General features: G+C 46.4%; 1 protein-coding gene across 1 annotated transcript in view; it reads left to right on the top strand.

The window, feature by feature from the left end:
* The window catches only part of LOC122396150 (cytoplasmic polyadenylation element-binding protein 2-like), an 81,842-nt gene that overhangs the window by 38,706 nt on the left and 22,987 nt on the right, over window positions 1–20,149 (top strand). Inside the window, exon 3 of the mRNA XM_043394299.1 lies at window positions 12,431–12,481. Within this exon, the coding sequence (XP_043250234.1) occupies window positions 12,431–12,481 (51 nt within the window). The remainder of the gene's footprint in view (window positions 1–12,430; window positions 12,482–20,149) is intronic.

Here is a 20,149-nt window from a genome sequence, read left to right on the forward strand (position 1 = left end):
CTCTTTCCTCCCTCGCAACCATTTAAGATGTTTCTCGCAAGTACGTGCCTTTGTACCAGATGCAATTCACCGGAAGAGAGAAGCTCGTTTGCGTCGTATTTCATTCGTATTCGTAACTTTCCTTTCGAACTTGGAGAGTGTCTGTCCAAAGTAAGCTTGTCCAACGCGCTGAAAGCGAGCCAGGCTATATAATTTTGATTTAAACTCTAATTAGGACTCGCCTCGGGGAACGGGAGTAACGAACATCCGGGAGCGTGAGAAATATTAATAGAAAATTATCTAGATGTCGTCGAGGCGCAGGGTAAAGAGTCGACCGACACTATTTTGACGAGGTTTGCGTGAATTTGTTAATAACTATAGCGTGGATTTGCTTGGAAAGCGCCGTGGACGATAGTCAAATACACGCTTCTTGTCGAGCGTTTCATTTTTCGTTTGTCATTCCTCGACCTTTGTGGTTCGCTCGTTCTTCCTCGTATGCGCTTTCTCTCTCGTGACTGCCTCACCCTGGTAGCTCCTTCTCCTCCTCTCGCCTCCTTAGCCGATTTAACCTCTCAAAGAGTTCGAGGTGTCGGTTGATACTATTCTTAACTAAGAATGGTATAGCGACCGCTCCGACTCATCTCTTCTTTCCACGTACCTTTCCAGTCAACCACCTTTCCTGCTTTTCTCTTCTAGTTGCTCGCGTTTCACGACGCTTTTCTTATGTAAATCGATCGTTTAATGTTTATCCGACTTGGTTCTTTGTCACGCGTCACGGTCCCTCCGCTTTCGTTTCGTCGTTACGTACTATACACAGACCCATCCACTTTCTTCTTTCTTAATCGATGTAGACGCGAATCTGACCGATCGACTTTCAGAAAAATCGATCCTGTTAAATATCGAAGGCTGAAGGATCACTTGAAATCTTAACGACCAGTTTCCTCTGCGTTTCTGTTTACGCTATCGTTGCGCACAACGAACGCGTTATTCGCGCATCTTCGTCTTTGACAGGTACACGCGCGACAGGTACCGAGTTGCATTCGTATGTAAATTACAGGCACAAAAGCTGCCAAAAGAATCGAATAAAATTTCTAGCACGCCTGCATTCTTGCAACATAATCGACGAACCACGCCTCTTGAAGAAAGACTTTCTCGAGTGGCGCTTTTTACTCGTCGCTCGGCCCCGTGGTCTAAATACAGGATTAACGTCGGCGAAACGTTCTACGATTATTTAATTCGAGCACCTCCTCCGTTTAATTAAACGAACGCAACGAGCGGGCGGATTCAGGAAATGAAAAAACAATTATTTACCTACTTTCGCTTTTTCTAAAAATTTTCTGGACAAATGGTCAAGGCTAGCCGCTGGTGCTCGTGCTGGTTTTTTTCTCAAAAAAGAAATTGCTCCAAGAGTTATCCGCGTAGAAGCGACAATCTTTTCGCGCGAACCGAACCGAGCTGTAAACCTACTTTCCCGATTTGTTAAACTTGCTGCATTCTTATCTTCGTATTTGCGTTAGGAAACGAATAATGCGGTTAACCTTTGCTCGGAAACGTTCGCGCGGTTCACGGGACGACACGCGCGTTCCAGTTGAACGTTTCGACGCTCCGAAACAACGGAGACGGGCAACATTTAATCCCAACGATAGATAGTCGATGAAACCAACGCGCAGGAATTTATTCGAACCGTTCGATCTTTTCATCCGTTTCTTTCTATATTTTATTTTGATCGGCAATTGCATTTTTCGTTGATCATCAGCCACGAAACGTTACCTTGGGGTTATCGCAATCTCTCGACCCTTCCGCGTTAAGAAAGTGGCTGCGCGTTAGCTCCGATTATCCATCCCTCATTGTTCTCGATAAAAGCCTAATAACGTTAATACCGATTAGCTTAACGTAACCAGCCACGAACCGAAATTCCCAAATAGAAAAAGGATCGCGTTAAAAGCTAATATTCCTGGTCTCTAAAAACATACTCGCTCACTTGCTCTGACTTGCCCCCCTTAGACACGTAAACGCAGCCAGAGAGCCGTTGTCTGGGGGTTATTTATAGCAAGAGATAATAAAATAACGATAAATATTACATATAAGAATAAATACGAGCAATAAAGTACAGGTTTCGGTGCAGTTCTGAAACCCATTCGAAAAACGGGTTAACCGGGTTACGACGCAGCTATCATCGTGTTGGAATAACCTGGTTACTTTTCTCACTCTGCATACACATACGTACATATCTATGTATGCACGTAACATTAACGAGCGAACCGAGTTTCGGTTACGATCCTCGTTTTTACGGATCGTCGAAGAAATGTCAGCGCCCGTTTCGAAACGGGCTACGTCCCTTTAACGATAAGCGATATTTGCGAGCTTGTGATCTTAAAGCTTTTACTTTCGAATCTAAAGGGGGCTACCGAAGAGAATTTTAGATGAAACAACGACCGGTCGATTTGGTCGGTCTGCCCTTGTTTCGAACGTCCGCGTTCAAAGTTCCTCTATAATTAACGACGTTCGTTTCGTTGTCCCGTTCCGTGAACCTTCTTCCGCGTCCATTTCGACGGTCGAAGTCGGCTGCATTGCGCGCAACGCGTATCATGCATTGTCCCTGTGTAACGGAGCTAAATGGGTTAATATGCACATCCGTATCGTAGCTCGCGTTATGTCACCGATGCCAGCCTAATTGAATAGGCCGAGCTCTACCGGGTGTCTTGAGCCTTTCGAACCGTTCGCGGTTCTCGACTTAACGTGCCCGGTAGAAAATGCTTTCACGTTTACATTTATAGTCTGTGTGTACAGTTGCAATGCGGAGATAATTACAGATAAACTGATCCAGTTGTCCAGGATCGGTTCTAAAATTACGAGTTCTAAAAACACTCTGGACAGAGTTCCTTAAAAGGGAAGGCGACTTTATGCCACTCTGTACATTAAAAGGTATTAGTTTGTCATTTACGAAAATTTACGAGAGGAGAAGCTCGGAGAATAAAGTCGCTTTCGGTTGTCCGGCGCGATACGAGACCAAAGTAGTCCAGCGTGTGGCCCAACTGAAATTGTTATCTAACGCTTTCACCGGGCAAACGTTGATTCGTTTGCCCCGCGGGTCGGCAACGGTCTCTTGGATTTTATTACGAGACGCCTCGAGCTAGAGACGCGCGTCGTAAACTGCCGATCCGACGATAACGATGTTTGTTGGCTCGTAACGCCTCTGATTAATAAATCCGCGTTCGATGATGCGTCGTGGGCTCGCGCGGGTGTCGTTGGATCCTATTGTAATAATACCACGAACATTCTGGCGACACGACCGCGCCTACTTGGAAAGAATTTCTCAACTCGATCGATCGGTGTATACGAATAAAACTTGCTCCTAGAAGTATGATCGACGATCTCAGAATCCAAGTGGACTCATTCGAGAACTCTGTCGAACTTTGTCGTTTACAGAGTCTATGCGATATCGTTTAAACAGAATAACAGTTATAGGGTGAAATTGTATTCCTGGGCCCGGTAAACAGTCGGCATTGTCAAAGAGAAAGAAATCCCAGGCCGTTCGGGTTCTATTCGCAATTTGGAAAATTTTCTTCCTCCGGCGTACGGCGAGAATGCTAATTGGTCGAACGAATACGATGCAACTATTACAAGGTTCTCTCAAGAGACTGCGTCGTCGTATCGATAGAGGGGCAGAGCTATGTAATGCGCGCAAGCAGACGACGCGCGATCGACCTTCGCCCGCCGTATACTGTTGGAAACATTTGCGATTATACAACTCGAACGCGACGACCCACCGATTGGTCCACCGTGCCGTGCGATTATTAGCGTGGCAATAGCTTAATCAACCTAAGGAACTTAACGAATACAACAAAAGTTTCTCTTACCCGAACAAGATCCTTTCGTTCCCATCGTTCGGAGTAACCAAAACATTTGTCGACAATTAAAGGATAGAAAATTCTCTGTTTCTTTTATTTTTATTTGGAGTTTGTTGTCTGGGCTAGAACAGGCTGTTACAGAGTGTCGGGTTACCGGCTTAATATTTAGTCGGGAGACCAAACTACAAAATAGTTGCGGAACTTCTGCGAGCCCGTAGTATCGTTCGGCCTAAAGTGCCTAATGGCTCGTGGCTCATTTCCAGCTACAATGTTTGCCCGAGTAACGTCCGCGGTAAACTTGCTAGCCTGCCCGCTAAAGAGATCCGGTGCAAATTGCTCACGCGACACCAGACCACTGATTTATGTAACTAGTTTCGATTCGGAGTCAGCTTCCCTAGAATTACGGACAAATAACGCTGAATGCTGTTTACGTAAAAGGACAGGGAAACAGGAATTGTTTCCGCGGCTTTATATATTTTTTTTTTTATACGCGTACAACCGGTAAAGAGACAAGCGAATAACGATGCTTATTTTTCTTCTGTTGCAGGTCAGTATCGGCTCGATCGATTGGTACTGTAGGCGGTAAGGGATAAAAGTCGGTAAGTCGTTCGTCGAACGATTATACGTATATTCCAGCGAAGAGGAAAGACGAACTCTTACGCAACGAGTAAATTTCCACGCGTGATTCGAGCGTATGGGATCTCCGATCGTTCGTTGCACGACGACGACGACCACCAACGATAAATGATTATCGTCGGTGGGTGTTTTACCGGAGCAGAACACGGGAAAGAAAGTTTCGGAGGCAATCGGTCGAAAAATGTGCCCGGTACCGAGTGAAACAGACCACGTCGTCGCGCGCCGTTTAACTCTCCGATCGGTTGCCAAGTCGTCGACAGAAGGCAAACGTATTTCTTTTTTTCTTCGATTAAAGAAATGTTTGGTTCGTTTTCGAGATGTTTGAAGGAGCTACGGAATTGTAGGCGATGCCACGAAATAAGGATAGCGGATCATATAAGATGATCGGAGCCAGCTCCTCGGTTAGCATCTGTCGTTTGCGTTTACAGCGTAGCATTTGCGCGTATTCTCGTGAACGACAGTAGATCTTGGTTCGTCATCGGGACGTTTTACGGTGTTTGCCAAGATTACCGCGAAAATCTTCGCAACCGTTGTTTCGAAGAAGCCACCGAGGCACCAAGCCCCAACTTCCTCCTCTCGAAACGTCGCGCAACAAATTACAACGAATCTATATATAATTTCCGATCCAGTCGAGTACCTACTCGAATTTACTCAGTGTTTCGTATAGCAAATCGAACGATTCATTTAATGACATGCTGAAAAACAAATTAACTGCACGTTTCGCGTATAAATAAACTAATTTATTTATCTTCGCAATAAGTACTGTAATCATTCAGTATCACTGAAAATATCCGTCTTTTTAAAGTCCATTATCTCGTTTCACGACGTCGGTACCTTCAAGTAGCCTCTGCGAAATAATTTAGTTACTGGAATCGTGCGACTACGCGTCCAGAATGATTGCGTAACCGTGTATCAGCTTCTTGGTAAATATTTAGTAGTAAGTACACGTTGGTCATAAAACTGACGTCTAACGGTTAGTCTGCGAGCATAGTAGAAAGGAAAAGATAAAATTACGACTTCATTTTCTCTTGCCATTTCAATCGGCGGTGGCATGGATGTCTAACAATAAACAACACAGATTCCGCGAACGATCAAATCGTTATAACCAGCTATCGAGCATCGCGCTGTGTGTCCATCCAAGATTAAATTAAATATTCATTTTTTAAGACAATTACTTGGAGCCCGCGAGTGCCGAGACAAACGTACGAAAAGAGTCGTTCAAATTCTCGTCGGTTGGTGGCTCTTTATAGCAGATAATTTTATGGCGGACAATTTTATTGTATACTCGCGACAGAGAGATTGGACGAAGAGTATTTAAATGTCAGCGCAGCGTGGAAGGAAAAGGGTAACTTTCATCGTCGACGATTACTCGTTGATTTTCATTTTTACCGGTTCGAGGAATTGAGTTTTTTTTAGTATTAATCGACGCGTTAAATCCTTTGGCAACCGAGGAATACGATGGACGTTTGAAATTGTTTGTAAAAGGCGACGACAACCGCTGCCACTTCCGACGATTCTGAACCAGAAGTCGATCTTGAGTTTACAGTTATCCCTGAAACGACAATGACCGTTTCGCGTTCCGCGGCCTGTAACTTGGAACGCGATGCATTTTCGCGACCGAGCGCCTCCCTTGTAGATCGAAAAGTAAAAAAGACAGTCCGATCGGGAACGAAACGCACAGCCGGTCGTTTTGATATTTTCGGTGTTGTACTCGGATCTGCAATTCAAATACGTTGGCGCACGCCGGTGATGCGTTTGCCGTAGTGTGCACCGTTCATCGAGACAATTAATCGAGGCAGAAACTGTATTTAAATGAATCGCACCGCTGCGCCGCGCCGCGCCGGGATCAATGTGAGGTTGAAGCGCGTAGAGCGCGGAATCGAGCGGATATTTTTATCTCGAAGCAATCTGTTGCGTTCCGTTGAAAGGGTACGCGTTGAAAAACGCTAACAATTGGGACAAAAGCTACGGAAATAGGTTGACGGGGGAACATAATGCGGGATGGACCTCTAATCTTGTACCATTTATTCGTGCCGCTCTTCTTCGTGATACGGTAACGGACACTAGTTGCGTTCTCTTCTCGTGAATGCGTGTAAAAATCCTAGCGTCCGGATATTTTCGTTGTTCGCTGTACGCATGTGTTCGTAGTTAATTTTGTATGGAAGGCTGCGCAGCGCATCGGTGTCGCAGATACGCGACGAACATTCTACATTGTCCTCTGTATAAAGATGCGTTTGATTTATTACGCCTATTAAGCCCCGGACCACGCAAATCATTCGACGCATCCTATCGACGTCCGTGTCCGTGTCCGCGTCAAGCGACAATTCAATTTTCTGCGTAGCGAAATCCCAGCTAGTTTATATGTGTTTCCCGTGGTTGGAGAGACACCGATGCCATCGTACACACATCGCGATTAATTGCGCGCATAACGTTAGCGGTCGTTGCGCAAGTTGTTGCGTCGGCGGTGAGTTATTAATGCGTTTGGTAATAAAAAGGTGTTTTCAACTTCTCTGTAACGGGCTTGCAGAGCTGTACGCGATCATTGCTGCAAAATGATAAACTCGCTACGTTGTAAACGCGTCCCATTGCCGAGTAAATACGAGGGTTAGGATTTCTCATCGCGATACGCATTTCTTTAAAATCGTGCCGCACGTTTGTCCAGTTAAATACGATTACGACCGTTTCGATCGTACGCGTAACAGTATTTGACAATTTATTATCCGAACAAGAGTTTCGTCCATCTCCGGGCGAATCGAAGCTCGTCTATCTTGTCGAGTTCCGCGAAGAGAGGGAAGGAAGGTCGAGACGTCGTCTAGGGGCAGAAACTTTTCCATCTCCATGTTGGATGGTGCACGAATACCGCTATTCGGTCCAAACGGCGAGACACGAGCTGCCAGCCGAACAGACAGGGAACGTCACGATCGAAAGACTAAACGATCCTCGGGGTTATCCTCGCGAGCGGAATGAATTTATCCACGAAAGAGATTGTCATTGTTTCGATCGCGGGATCGAGACGTCGACGAAATGATCGACGCCGAGAGTTTTCTTTCCTACGTCCGCGTCGTTCCTTCCGGGATCCAAGCGACAAGAAATCGAGTCTTCGGTGTCGGAGTTTGGATTTCAGCGACGAGAATTTAGAGGAGTGAAACGGTACGGTGGTCTCGCGTTACTTCCGCGTTGGAACGTCTCGCGATCGCGATCGGATTTGCCAGAGCGGTGGTTGGTCAAGCGAGACAGAGTGCCGAGGACCGAACATCCGTCGAGGAGACCCTACAAGGCCATTAGTCGATTCTCGTTAAGCCGGTAGTCCGAGGTATCCAGTAAATCTGCCGTGGAAAGCGAGCCGTCGCTACCATTACGCTTTCTGGCCTTGCCACGTTCGATTCCACGAGCACGCTTAAACCTCGACTCGAACTTCATCCAACTTGGAACCGGTTTACTCTCTAGATTAGCGTCTCGGCGCATTAGTTGGCGCGATTTTCGATCGACGGACGAACGCCTTTGGACGTACGGTAGGTCGGACGCGTTTGTACAAAAAAAAATAGGAAAAACGATTCTGACTAAATTATCGAGTAATTTACAAGCTCTCTGCATAGCCTGTAATTGTTTGAACGAACGGGAAAGTTCGTCCTGAACGGCCGTATACTCGAATCAGTGTGCGTCATCGGGTCGTATATTCGCCGGGCGTTAACGTCTGGACTAATGGGGATACGCGAAGGTTTCAGTCGCGAGACCGAGGAGAAAGCGTTTGGAAATTTTATCGAAACGGCGCGACGCGGGACAGACTCGTTTGGCAAAAAGTCAAGTCGTCACGGTTTTGTGGCGCGGCTTTTCGCGGGAGGGAAACGCGCGCGAGTCATTCGCTCGAAACGACCGTTTTGTTTCTGAAACATAATCCGCGTCGGGCAATAGCCCGGAGGAAACAATTGCCCGATACATCGACGGACTCGTTTCAAGCGAATAAATTCGAGTCTGCCGAGTGTAAACACGCGAAGAGAGAGGGGAGGATTTATCGCGTTATTTGGATCTTTTCGGGGTAGCTGGCGTCGAAAATGTCTGCGGGATGTCTTAAAAATAATACCAAGTTTGACAGAGTGGTATCGTGTACTCGAATCGATAAAACACGAGAACGTTGGAATAACTCGGGGATTGAAAAATTAATGGCGACACGGTTTACGTAGCCAAGAGAGTTGGCGAGGATTTGTTAACGGTTTCGGCGATTCGGTTGCGAGAAGGCGAGTAAGGTACCGTAAATTACAGCAAGATCGGTAACCTCGTTGACGCTGGTAAGAGAAACGTTTTGAATCGCGCGGGGACGGGGACAGGTGCGAGAGTTACGAGAAAATCTCATTACACGACACTTTGATATATTTAGTTCTAGGTTATCGACCCTAAACTAGATTCCAAGTTTACGCGAGTATGCTCGAACCGTTCTTCGTACGGGTGACGATGTTCACTTTTAAATTTACAATTGGTTGGTTATACCATCTGTCATTTATCGTTTGGCGCGTATTAGTTGACGCTGTTAAAAGTTTGTTAACCCATGATGCAATTTCGTCCGGAGGTTGCTCCAAGTCTCCCGGAATACGTAATCGTACGTAAACGAACGCGAGAAAACTGGAATCGACGCGTGCGTATGTTTTTACAGCGTTATTCGACGGTGTTTCCCGGCTGGCGTTGCACCTTGATTATGCACCTACTTAATTCTCGAGTTTCCAGTCGTTCTCGCATTTAAATTACCGCCGATAGTAAACCACCATTCGGTTTCACTAACCATATTTAAATCGAAACGATCTCGCGATTATCCAACGGAAACAAGATCCTTTTCGATAAGTTGTGTAAAGTATGATAGCGAAGTTGGACGGCGTTGCGAAGCGGATACAGAGAATTAAGCAACGTTTGTTTTTCCTTCTTTCTTTTCTTGAAGAAAACAAAAAAAAGTATCGATACACCGTAATTCTTATCGATAAATATTTCCTATCTCGCTACTTGGCAATACTATCGATAGAAGTCGAAAAGACAATGCTCAAAAGAATCGTTGCTATCGTCGACGACAAAGGACCAACACCGGATTACCAATTTGTGTTCGACGCTCTCTGCTGATAGCGAAAAAGCTTTCGATAGAACCGTGACATATTGGACTGCTCGACAAAGCGCAACAGTCCCTGCCAGCCACGCTGATCGAATCCTACACAGGAAACGGATATTTCTACGGTGAAAATTAAAAACACTACCTTTGATCTCCGCTTTATTTAAATCAGAGTTACGTACTATCTGTATAGTCGATATTTCTGTCCACCGAAACCCTCGAATATTTACGTTTGCGAACGAAAACACAACCAGCGAAGAGTTCTGATCATTGTATCGCAATCGACGCCTGGACAACAAACTCGCTTGGAAACAGCGATAGATTTATTTTACAGCTAGTTACAGACCCCTTAAAAGTTGGTGTGCGATTTTGTATCGTCGAGTTAGAGTAGTCGGAACGAAAAGCGTGTTGGCGGCCCATTTGCACCATTTACACTTGGCGATTGTCGCGATCTTCCGAGTTCTTCTGGTCGATCGATCGGGCAGGATTACCTGGCCAACGGCACGGTTACAGGCACGATCGCACGAAGATCGTGCCACTACATCGGTAGAAAAAGCGATATCGGGCCATCTATAGGACGAGACGAAGTCGCTCAAACGATCCTCCCGCGGATTTCACCCTCCCAGGACGCGATTCTTTCTGCTCGAAACGAATAGTTACACCTTTATCGACTCCCGCGAGACCATCCTTCCACTCGTGCATAGAACGATGCGAATATAATGTCACGAGTAAATTGAAACGAGACTTTCTCTTAAACTTTGCTCAGGACACGGGACTAAAACGCGGTTACCTAAACTCGCTCGATCCGCGAGGACCCGATCGTCTTGCTCGAGGATTTTTTCTACGCGCGTAAGCCGATCGAATCGCCTTCTATTCCAACCGTATAGCAACGTTAACTAATAACGCGTTGAGTTTCGTAATTGAAAACCTCTCGTTTCGCGTGTCTCGTTTCCATGCAGCCGCGCCGCGTCGTACTAAATTTCATAACGACTATTATTAAACTAGAAAATACTCCAACTATTATGGGTCCGTAACAAGAGTCAATATCATCGATAATGGCCAACTACCGTTAAGAGAAATTTTATTTATTCACGATATTACAGGATTATACATATGTATACCAGGATAAATCGTGGATAAGGGGAACGTGGACAGTGTCGGTCAGACGTAGTTTAAGGCTGCCCGGGACGTCTGACCCAGTACGGTAGTGGATCGTTCCTCTACTGATTTTTCTTTCGCCGAGGAACGTGACACGTTTATACTAATAATTTAATCACGAAAAATAATTAAAACTCGTTGGTTGGTTTTCGAGAAAGAAATTTCCAAAAATAGATGAGAATAGTTGGGGGTGATTGTGAGAGAAATTGGGAGCAAAGAGGTGAAAAGGAGATAGTTGCGAACCCGTGTGAATGAAACTTTAAAGAACGGTGGCAAGCGGTGCTTTCGCAAAACGCGAAAACGCAACTTCCCTGCGTTTCTAGAGTTTCTATCCTTTCTCGGTGGTCGCGCAAACGCGAAACAACGTTCTTCTTTTCGTCCGATGTTTCTCTCTTGCGAGTAGGTATCGCACGCTCGTGGAGAAAATGATTTTGCGCCTGACATCGCTATTACGGTAACGGTACGAGAGATTAGTCACGACGAGCACGTCCCGCGAATCGTTTCGCGGCTGCCACGACCCAAGATTTATTATTTGCTAATTTTTAGCCATTCTCTGGCTAAAGTTGTTGTCGGAGATTGCTCGTTGCCTGGATGATACTCGGTGGTTCCCGTTTACGAAAGCTCTTCGATTCGAGACGCGTCCAATCCCCTCTCGACCGATCGAATTTTTCAAGCCGATTTCTCACGATTAGGCAAATGCCGTTTGATGCTTTCGCGTCCAAAGTAAACTTTTAGATATTTGTTTGCAAAGTCCCTGGACGATCGGATAGTACTATATATGTTGGTTGCAATCTCTAACAGAACACGTTAACCAGATCGAGGGTAACATATTTTCGAAAAATGTTCTTCTTCCGGTATCCTTAATTTTGCCAACAGGAAATAACGAAACGTTGCTTTCGACGAAAAGAACATTGACTTTGCGGTTAAAGCTGCGTTGTTCTACCTTTTGCACGGATATACGTATACTCGTTCGAGCGATCTAGACGTTTCCTCGGTCAGCTTATTCCCGCCACAGCAAAACGCAAACTTTTTCCAAATTGTGAAACCGCGTTCGACCCCCATGTCCGACAGCGGGTCTTCGAACCGATACTTACGACACTGTGCAACATGATCTTGGAGAACCGCACGCGAGCGGTTCGTTTCGTTTCGTTTCTTTTCTTTCTATCTTTACCTTTATACCGTTGCGACGTAATATGCTCGGGCGTAACCTCGCATAAACGCGTACACCGAGAAAAGCAGTACGAGCAAGTCCGGGGAAAGACGATCGTAGCTTTCTTAAAAGGCCTTTTATTATAGTTTTCCACGCTCTTGGTCTTTCTCGACAAAGGAAAACTTTACATCGCGTTCAACCTTGAACTTTTTCGGTCTCGAAATAGTTTTGTCCACATAATCCAAGACACGTTGAAAACGTAGGTTGCCCGATTATGCGGCTCGTTCGATTTCTTTATTACGAGCATCAATATTTTAATGTAAAGTCTTTTTGTTTCGGATTCGTTATTTAGCTAGAAAAGATGTTGCGTTCAACGAACAACGATTAAATAGCATTTTTTCGACTATAAATCTCGAGAGATTTGCAAAATTGACGCGTCGCTTTCACGCGGCGTCGCGTCTCGCCGACAGTTTATGGAATTTCGAAATCGAAGATCGCGCGATTCGCGCAGGCATCGGTCCCCGAAGAGACTGCATTTTTAATCGAAACGTTACGTTTCTGTTTCAGGATACATAAACTGCAATGCCAGCACGCTACAGTCGCTCGCGCAGTTACACGGTGAGTAAAAACTGCTGATCGATTCTTTCGTCCTTTCGTTGGTTCGTTTCTCGAATCCGGCGAGTCGAGTCGCGTTCGCTGACGGAAGATCCTGTTCCCTCGGGTCGAGAGGAGACCAACGGGCCACGGCACGGCGCGGCACGGCACGGCACGGTCAATTAAAATTTATAGTTGCGCAATGCCTCCTTGTATACCTTTCTGACGGCAGTCGGGGAAACACGACACTCCTCCTTCTCCTCCGCAATGTTCGCTTCCTCTTTCTACATCGTAATCGCTGGAAAAGGACTAGCCGCAAGCCTGTACTTTGCTCGGTAGCCCATTAGAACCGGCCGCGCAATCTTATCTTCGATTTCTTTCTCCTTTTCCTCGCATTTTCCCCCTTTCGTGCAACAGCCCTTCTCGCAACTCTGCGAAATTCTCTGCTCGAACTACTCCTGCCAAACGTACGCCGACAGAGAAACGTTACAAGAAAAACAGCTACAAAGGACATTCGATGTCGAGGAAAATGAGAGAAAATTCGAGATCTCGTTTAGCTCGTTTTCTGTTCCGATAATCGACGTTCAAACTGCGCGTTGGTTTTTCGAAAGCGTACGACGAGAAAATACAAATTCGTGATAGGAATTCAAACGGCTAGATCTTGCAAAAGGAACCTGCTCGTCGATTACTCTTGTTCGCGGAGAGCATTCGCCGTGAATTTTGTACCGGTAGCCAGGGTTGGTGGCTCGTCGGAGATCGAGCGCAGTCTGAAATTACACGAGCATGCCATAGGAATCGCACGCGTGACAGATATGCACGGAGTCCTCCGTTGATGAGGGACGATTGTCTATGCGGAATCTCGACAGCGTGAAACGCAACCGTGTAAATACGAACCGTTTCGTAACGCGGATCTTTGCGTCGCGTCGCGTATCGATAATTCCGCGGCCAATTTCCATCTCGGTCAAACGCCAAACAAGAAATCCAACCGGAGAAATTTACATTTGCTCGTAAAAATATTTTTCTCCGATGCTGGGACGTTTCTCTTAAAACTAAAAATCGGAGGAAACGCGAAAATCCGAGGATTCGGTTTTGGCGAAAGTTCCAGGCAAAGGGTAATTTCATGCAAACCATCGGGCCGAATATGTGTTTAAAGCCTGCCGTAATTCTCTAGTTGGCCAATCGCTCGGGCAGACTTGCAACCGAAGAAGAGCTGGTTTGCGAAATACGTAAACGAGCCCTGTCTCGACTGGAATGTTACGCGTTCGTCCGAGCAATCGGTGCGAACAAGCTAGCGTGTGCCCGCTAACGATACAACGGACCCTCTGACCTTTCCACACACGTCATTCTGTAAATTGTATTCTGCCACCGTTGCAGTCGCTCCTGTCCCGGAGTTCTCCGCTCCTCGAATGTTCGTTTCAACGGTATTTCAACTTGGGAAAACGGACGACTTATTGTTATTACCGTTATTACGCGAACAAACCAAAAGACAGGCCCGTTAATAGGAAAGAAAAATAGAAAGAACGCGAGGGACTCTGTCTCTCCTCTCAACACCGATACCACCAAAGGGTCTCTTTGCGACTTTTATCCTTTAAAGGTACTCTTAACAATATGTAAAATAAACATTACGAAAGAACGTAAGCCATTTGTCTCGGTAACGTTACAAATACCGTTTCGAGGGAATTTAGCGTTCAGGCTAGGCGTTTAGACGTTGGTGACGTCGAGTGACGCAGCATTATATTCTATGTAAACGATGTAAAACAATTGCGCATCGCACATTGCCGCGCGAACCAGTAAATCACCTGGTTTCGCATCGTTTATACAAAATGCTGTGACGCGCTATGTTATTCTCGACTATTTGCATTTTGATGCGCGCCTAACCTCAGAGTTTTAAATGCTCTTACTTTAAGGATAGCTAGTTTCGTACAGCTGGATGAAATTACTTTCGATCACTCGTCAGAATGAAAGAATGACCGTAGAGATAAACGATGGTTCGCGATACATCGAACGACCGGTGAAATTAATCCGGATTACCGCGTCCCGTTGAATACACAGACACGTGTCGCGTGTTTCGTATTCTCGTGGCTCGACCCTTTTTCGTCACGGAGAAAACCAATAGGTATGCATAGAGCGGTGGTTGGGAGGTCAAGGCGGACGCGTTGCATATTCAGCGGATGCAGATTCCGCGCGGACCGCAGCTACCGAAACAATAAGTATGTACATTAATTAGCTGCCGGAGGACAGAGGGTCTCGCCTTACAACACCCGAATACCCTTCACGGTTTCAACTTTCCTGCGCGTAACTTGCTACGGATACTCCATAAATTCGACCGATCTTCGTTATTCAGACGACGGTGACCGCTTCGATTTTAAATATGCAGCCTCCAAAACGAACTTATCTTCGTCTCGTGTCGTTGCTCGCCGCGATCAATCGTGCATTTACAATTTTATTAACGGGACGCCTATTTTGCGTCACCGTAATTGTTGTTTGTAAAAAGATTTTCATCGTTAACCCGTCAATCCCATTGGCTAAACTTCCTGGAATGGCAAAACAAGATCAAGGAGCAATTTTAGCAAACTTCGACTCCCCTTCTGCTGTTATTCGCTACTTTCCTTGCTTGCATAATAAGACGGAATAAATAACCGAGCTATTGCCTGCCGAGTCTAGCGTACCAAGTAGAAAACTTCATTTCACGTTCCCTATTTGTACGCGTTCTCCGTACGCCGTGATCCGACAAATTTATCGCGACGTTGCGTAGAAATACATATTTTCTCGAATATCCCGCAAAAAATTTTCATACGAGTCTCGCGTGGACCAGAAAGGGAAGTAATTGTGGTAAATTCGGCTTTAACCAAACACGTTCAGCGCGATGATTAAATATTTTAATCGTCGATGCCCCTCGTCGACTCGACTAGGGATTGACCTGACCGGACGGATGGACGTTGGAGCTTCGAGCGGACGCTGTGAAACGCGCATCAGAGCCAAGGCGCACAGTTTTCCTTGTCCCACATTTCCAGTATCCTTGGCAAAGTTTCGCGCCGTCCATGTCCAGGATAGATATTCCTGCTCGTTAGAACGTGTAAACCCCGTCGAAAGCAATTTGTCGACGCCTTATCTGCGTGGACGTTTACTTTTTCCCGTTCCAATGATATTATATCGATCGTTGTCGCGTTGTTTTTCCACGCCGGAGATTCGAGTTCCGTTCGGTGGAAAAGACAAACGATCGACAACTTTCGACCGTCGCGTCGGATCGACAATAGTTATACAATAGGTTGCTTAAAGGATCTGAACGAACGCGTACGAGAGGATCGGCGAACGACTGGACGGACGTGTTAGAAAGTTTGAATCGGAATAGAACGACGCGGCACGATTAAGGTTCTCCGCCATCGAGTGTAGCTCTATCGAGAAGCGAGTCGAAAGAGATTCGTTGAAAAGTGGACAGGTGACATCCGAGCGAGGCGTTCAATTATCGTCGCGTCTCTGCGTTTCGCAAGATAGTCGCGAGTAACCCGTTCTCCCCAAGGCCGATTCTCCGGGTCAATTAAAATGAACGATTATCGTAGCGGGGCTTATCGGACCGCGGCGTAATTGCCACGGGTCCTATGCGGTTCGCGAGCTACTTCTACCCCGCGAGGGGGGCAACAGGGGGCCTAAAACTGGCATCTGGTATAACGTGACCAGGCGACGCGTGACTGGCCGCTCATGAGAGCACGTGCTCTCTTTCCCAATTGTTCCCGCTGCGCCACGCCACGCCACGCCACGTCGTCGCGAGTTTCTGTGTCTTTCCTTAACCGTAAACTGCCGGTGCCCCCTGCCGCTCCACGGACCTTGATAACGCTTGTGAAACTAGCATTACGAGCAACTGTGCCTCGCCGTGGAAATCCCGCGTAAGAATGGAAACAGGTGTAGCCGCACAATGAATCTTGCGTGCTCGCGCGTCAATCCGTTCGCATTCACCTGGATTTTTGTCGGTCGCTGAGTCACACCCGAGACAAATACAGAACGAGAGCCATTGTCTCGCGCCTTCGTTTGGGAACGAACTTCGAGGAACGGTTTTTCTATGAATTTATAAACCTGATTGCTCCTAGAACGTAGATTCCAATTAGGATAATGGTATGGTCTGGCACAAGCGTGAGTTTCGTTTCTTTGATTAAACGTTTCCACGTTTTATCCTTTGTACAAGTTGTTAAGAATGTACAAAGATGTCAAGTTGTAAAGGGCGCGAATGTGACCGGTTTCGAGCACGAAACGAAGGGGGATTATTGTCGCGAAAAAGGTTTGAAAAATCGTGCGACCCGAGTGAAGTAATCGCGTGTCCCTGGTTGCGTTCTCGCTTGTCTCGTTCCGCTGCTACTCGTATCGCGCGATCTAATGTATCGAAGGATAGTAAGCGAGAAGCAGACTCCGTTCTCGTAATTCGATCGGCTCGAATCGATACCACGGTGTAACGGTATACCCAACCGAGCTGTTTGCACGCTCCTCGCACCAAGCGCGTCATCCACGACGGTCCAACAACAAGAAAAATACACCTCGAAACCTTTGCGTTTTTCAAACTTATCGCGCACCTTCTCTTTCTAAACGAATAAATTCGGAATATAGAATATGCGGAACATAGTCTGAAAAGTAGAATCACTTTTTCGGTTTCGTACGGCTCGAACGTCCCGATCGGATTTTAACCGTATCGCGAAATGCCGGGAGAAGAAGGTGAAACAGAAGGTGAGAAAGAAACAGATGGAGACCGGGGATACCTGTTTTCAAGACCTGCCTTAACGCGTTACGAGACGTGCCTCGTATTAAGAGCACTTTCGCGATCGCGGTCGACTCAAAAACCGAGGAGCGACAATGCCTTCTCCGCTACGAGGCGAACACGCGAAACTTTCGTCGAATCTCTCGCATTCTTGGTAGCTGTGGAAGCTGGTCGCAAGAGAAACCTTGCAACGTTTCGCGAATCAAACAGTTTTCGAATAAATATATCGATCCCGTGTGCTCTTAATGTTGGTATTGCTGTAAATGTCGGCTGTTCTTCTAGCTCCCTCTTTGTTCGATCCGATTCGAGATGCAACCACGTCGAAAGCACGCGAGACGCCCCACAGTTTCGCTTGCACAAGACTTTTAAAAGGTCAGGAGTGTAGCGCGTTGTGGATTCCCTTTCTTTATACTGGAATCGTCGCGTCGCTATAGATTCCATGGTTGGTCGTTCGAATATCAAACCTCAACATCCGAGTAACGCGAATTTCTAGTTTTATTGTTAAAGATAACATAAACGGGAAGCATCGCGCGTATTCCACCTTCCGAATCATCCTTGCAACCTCTCGTTGCAAACCACTTGACGCGAAAGTCGTTTCCGTCTGGTCGTTTAAGCGCGCATTTCTTTCAAGTTTTTCCCGGTAAAAGAGCTCGGTCAATTATCGCGTAATGGTTGCATCAGGGGTGTGGCGGATGGAACAGAAGGCCAGCATAAATAAAACAGGATCGATCGAGGGACCAAGTCGCCGAGCAAAATTCTTTGATCGCACGAAATTTTAATTTCTTGCACCAGTAAGCATCGTCCGTTTCACGGACTCTTTTGTAGGGGGATCGAGGGCTAAAAAGGGAGACGACGAGAACAGGGGATACTAAACGCGTAAAAGATGCAACGCCCCTGACGTGGACGAAGACGAGCAAAGGGAGCGAGAAGCGGCGCTTGGAGGGATAATGAATCAAATTAGGTGTAAATAAAGGAAAGCCAGCCTCCCCTTCTCGGTCCAGCGACGTTACTCTCAACTCGGAGACACTGATTTCGCTCTTTAATCGATGCCCCGTGCCACTCGCGTCATTCATATTCTTTGGTAAACTCGAAACGATTTACTTTTCCATACCGAGAGTGTTCGTACATGAAAGAATAAGTGGAAAATGAAGCGAGATGTTTTGTGTAGCGTCTGTTGGCGAAATACCCAGTAAACTTACAAAGAGAATTCGACTCGCTCGAGATAGTTTAGAAGGGCTTTCATTTTTTCCTCGCACCTAATTTTATCTAAGTTCGTTACCCTTAACGGGTCTCGGGTGTACGTAAACTCGGAAACGTGCATCCGCAGACGCATTCCCCGACGCGACGTTTCTACGTATCCATGGCTCGAGTAATTTCACAGTTGACGTGTCTCGCTCTGCTCCGCGCCGCGCCGTCCTCTTTCTATTTCTTTTTTCTCTCTCTCTCTCTCTCTCTCGGTGGTTAGATCGTGGCCTAAGGGGTTGGCGAACGGCTCCGGGGTTGAGGGTGCCAGGGAGACGCGCGGGTCGGAAGTTGGAGAGGCGGAGAGGCAACTCGTCGAGGTCGGTGGGACGAGAAGGACGCAGGAGGGCTGTCGTAGACGCGCTGTGGCTCTTGAGACGCGCGCTCGTTAATTTACAGGATTTTCTAAGTCGTTAATAAGCCCATAATTACGAATTTTTATAAGTTTCGCTCGCAAACGGAAAGACCGGAAGGGAGTGGGAGGGCCGAAGGAGCGGCGGGTGGGCTAGACAGTCGAGTGGCTGCAAAAAAAATGAAAAAGCTGACGAAAACGTCGCACCTCCGGTAACGTTTTAATTGCTGCTTTCCCCTGATTACCATTATCGCCGACAGCCACTGCCGCCGCGATGCGCCTCGTTTTCGCGACATTGCTTCCCTCTCTTGTGTCATTCCGCCGATTCCAATATTTCTCCACGGAGCTTGTTAATTGATACGATTCTCTTCTTAGTAATTAACGCGTCTTCGCTACTTTCCTACCGATTTCAATATTCAACGCATCCTTACGTAATGGAACATTCGTGCGAGAAGAATGTATCGGGGACCAGTTTTTAACAAAGTTTTCTTCCTTTGGATCAACGGATCAACTAAAGATCTCTGTTCGAAGCGTCGAGCAAACCCTATATTTGTTAATCTGGTCGACGAGCAACAGCGAAAATACGAACAAAATGCTAATTATTCCCAACGCTTTTCTTTTACCGAATACGTGAAAATAATTAAAAAGAGTGCGCAACAAGGGTGAAAAACGATCCACGAGCTTGTCTAAATTCCTTTCGTCGCGTCGAAGCGCGAAAGTGCCAAGTTGTCTATGCGTTCGTCGATCGGTCGATCGATTAATCGACCGTGGCATGTTTGTCCGTTTAACGAGCTAGGTGCAAGGCGCGTGCCTTGACGGGTTTTATTCTTTTCCAATTTTTATTGCAACTACGGCTGGTCCGGTCTCCGCTCTGCGATTCGGCCATCACCGCCGGCTCTCGTAACTTTCCTAGTCTCTTCCTTTTTCTACCATTTTTCTCGACATATTTCTCTTCGTGCCGAGTTAGTTAGTCTTTCTCGAAAACACGATCAAACGTTTCGATTCCTTGTAACTAAGAACTTTACCTTGCTATTCCACGCAACAAGATATACGTAATACCTGGTCGGCGTTCATCTTTGCGAACGGGCTGGCATCCTCGGGCCAGCAAACTCATCGCGAGATTCGATATACGTAAAATACGATTCGGTAAGGTTCCTATTTCATCGTTAATTGTGATTCACGAGCGACAGCTGACGTCGATACGAGCTCGTGTTGCAAAGTCGGTGTAAACATCGTGCAAATTTAAATAACGATATATGGAGAGAAAGTTCAAAACGAATCCTTCTAGAATACTTTTATCGCGATTAAGTTTTGATCAAATCATTCCGTGTACGGTCTTGGGATGGTACCGATG

This window comes from Colletes gigas, unplaced genomic scaffold (assembly GCF_013123115.1).
Source record: "Colletes gigas isolate AHSC1104 unplaced genomic scaffold, ASM1312311v1 Colletes_gigas_Sc00007, whole genome shotgun sequence".
NCBI classification, from domain to species: domain Eukaryota; kingdom Metazoa; phylum Arthropoda; class Insecta; order Hymenoptera; family Colletidae; genus Colletes; species Colletes gigas.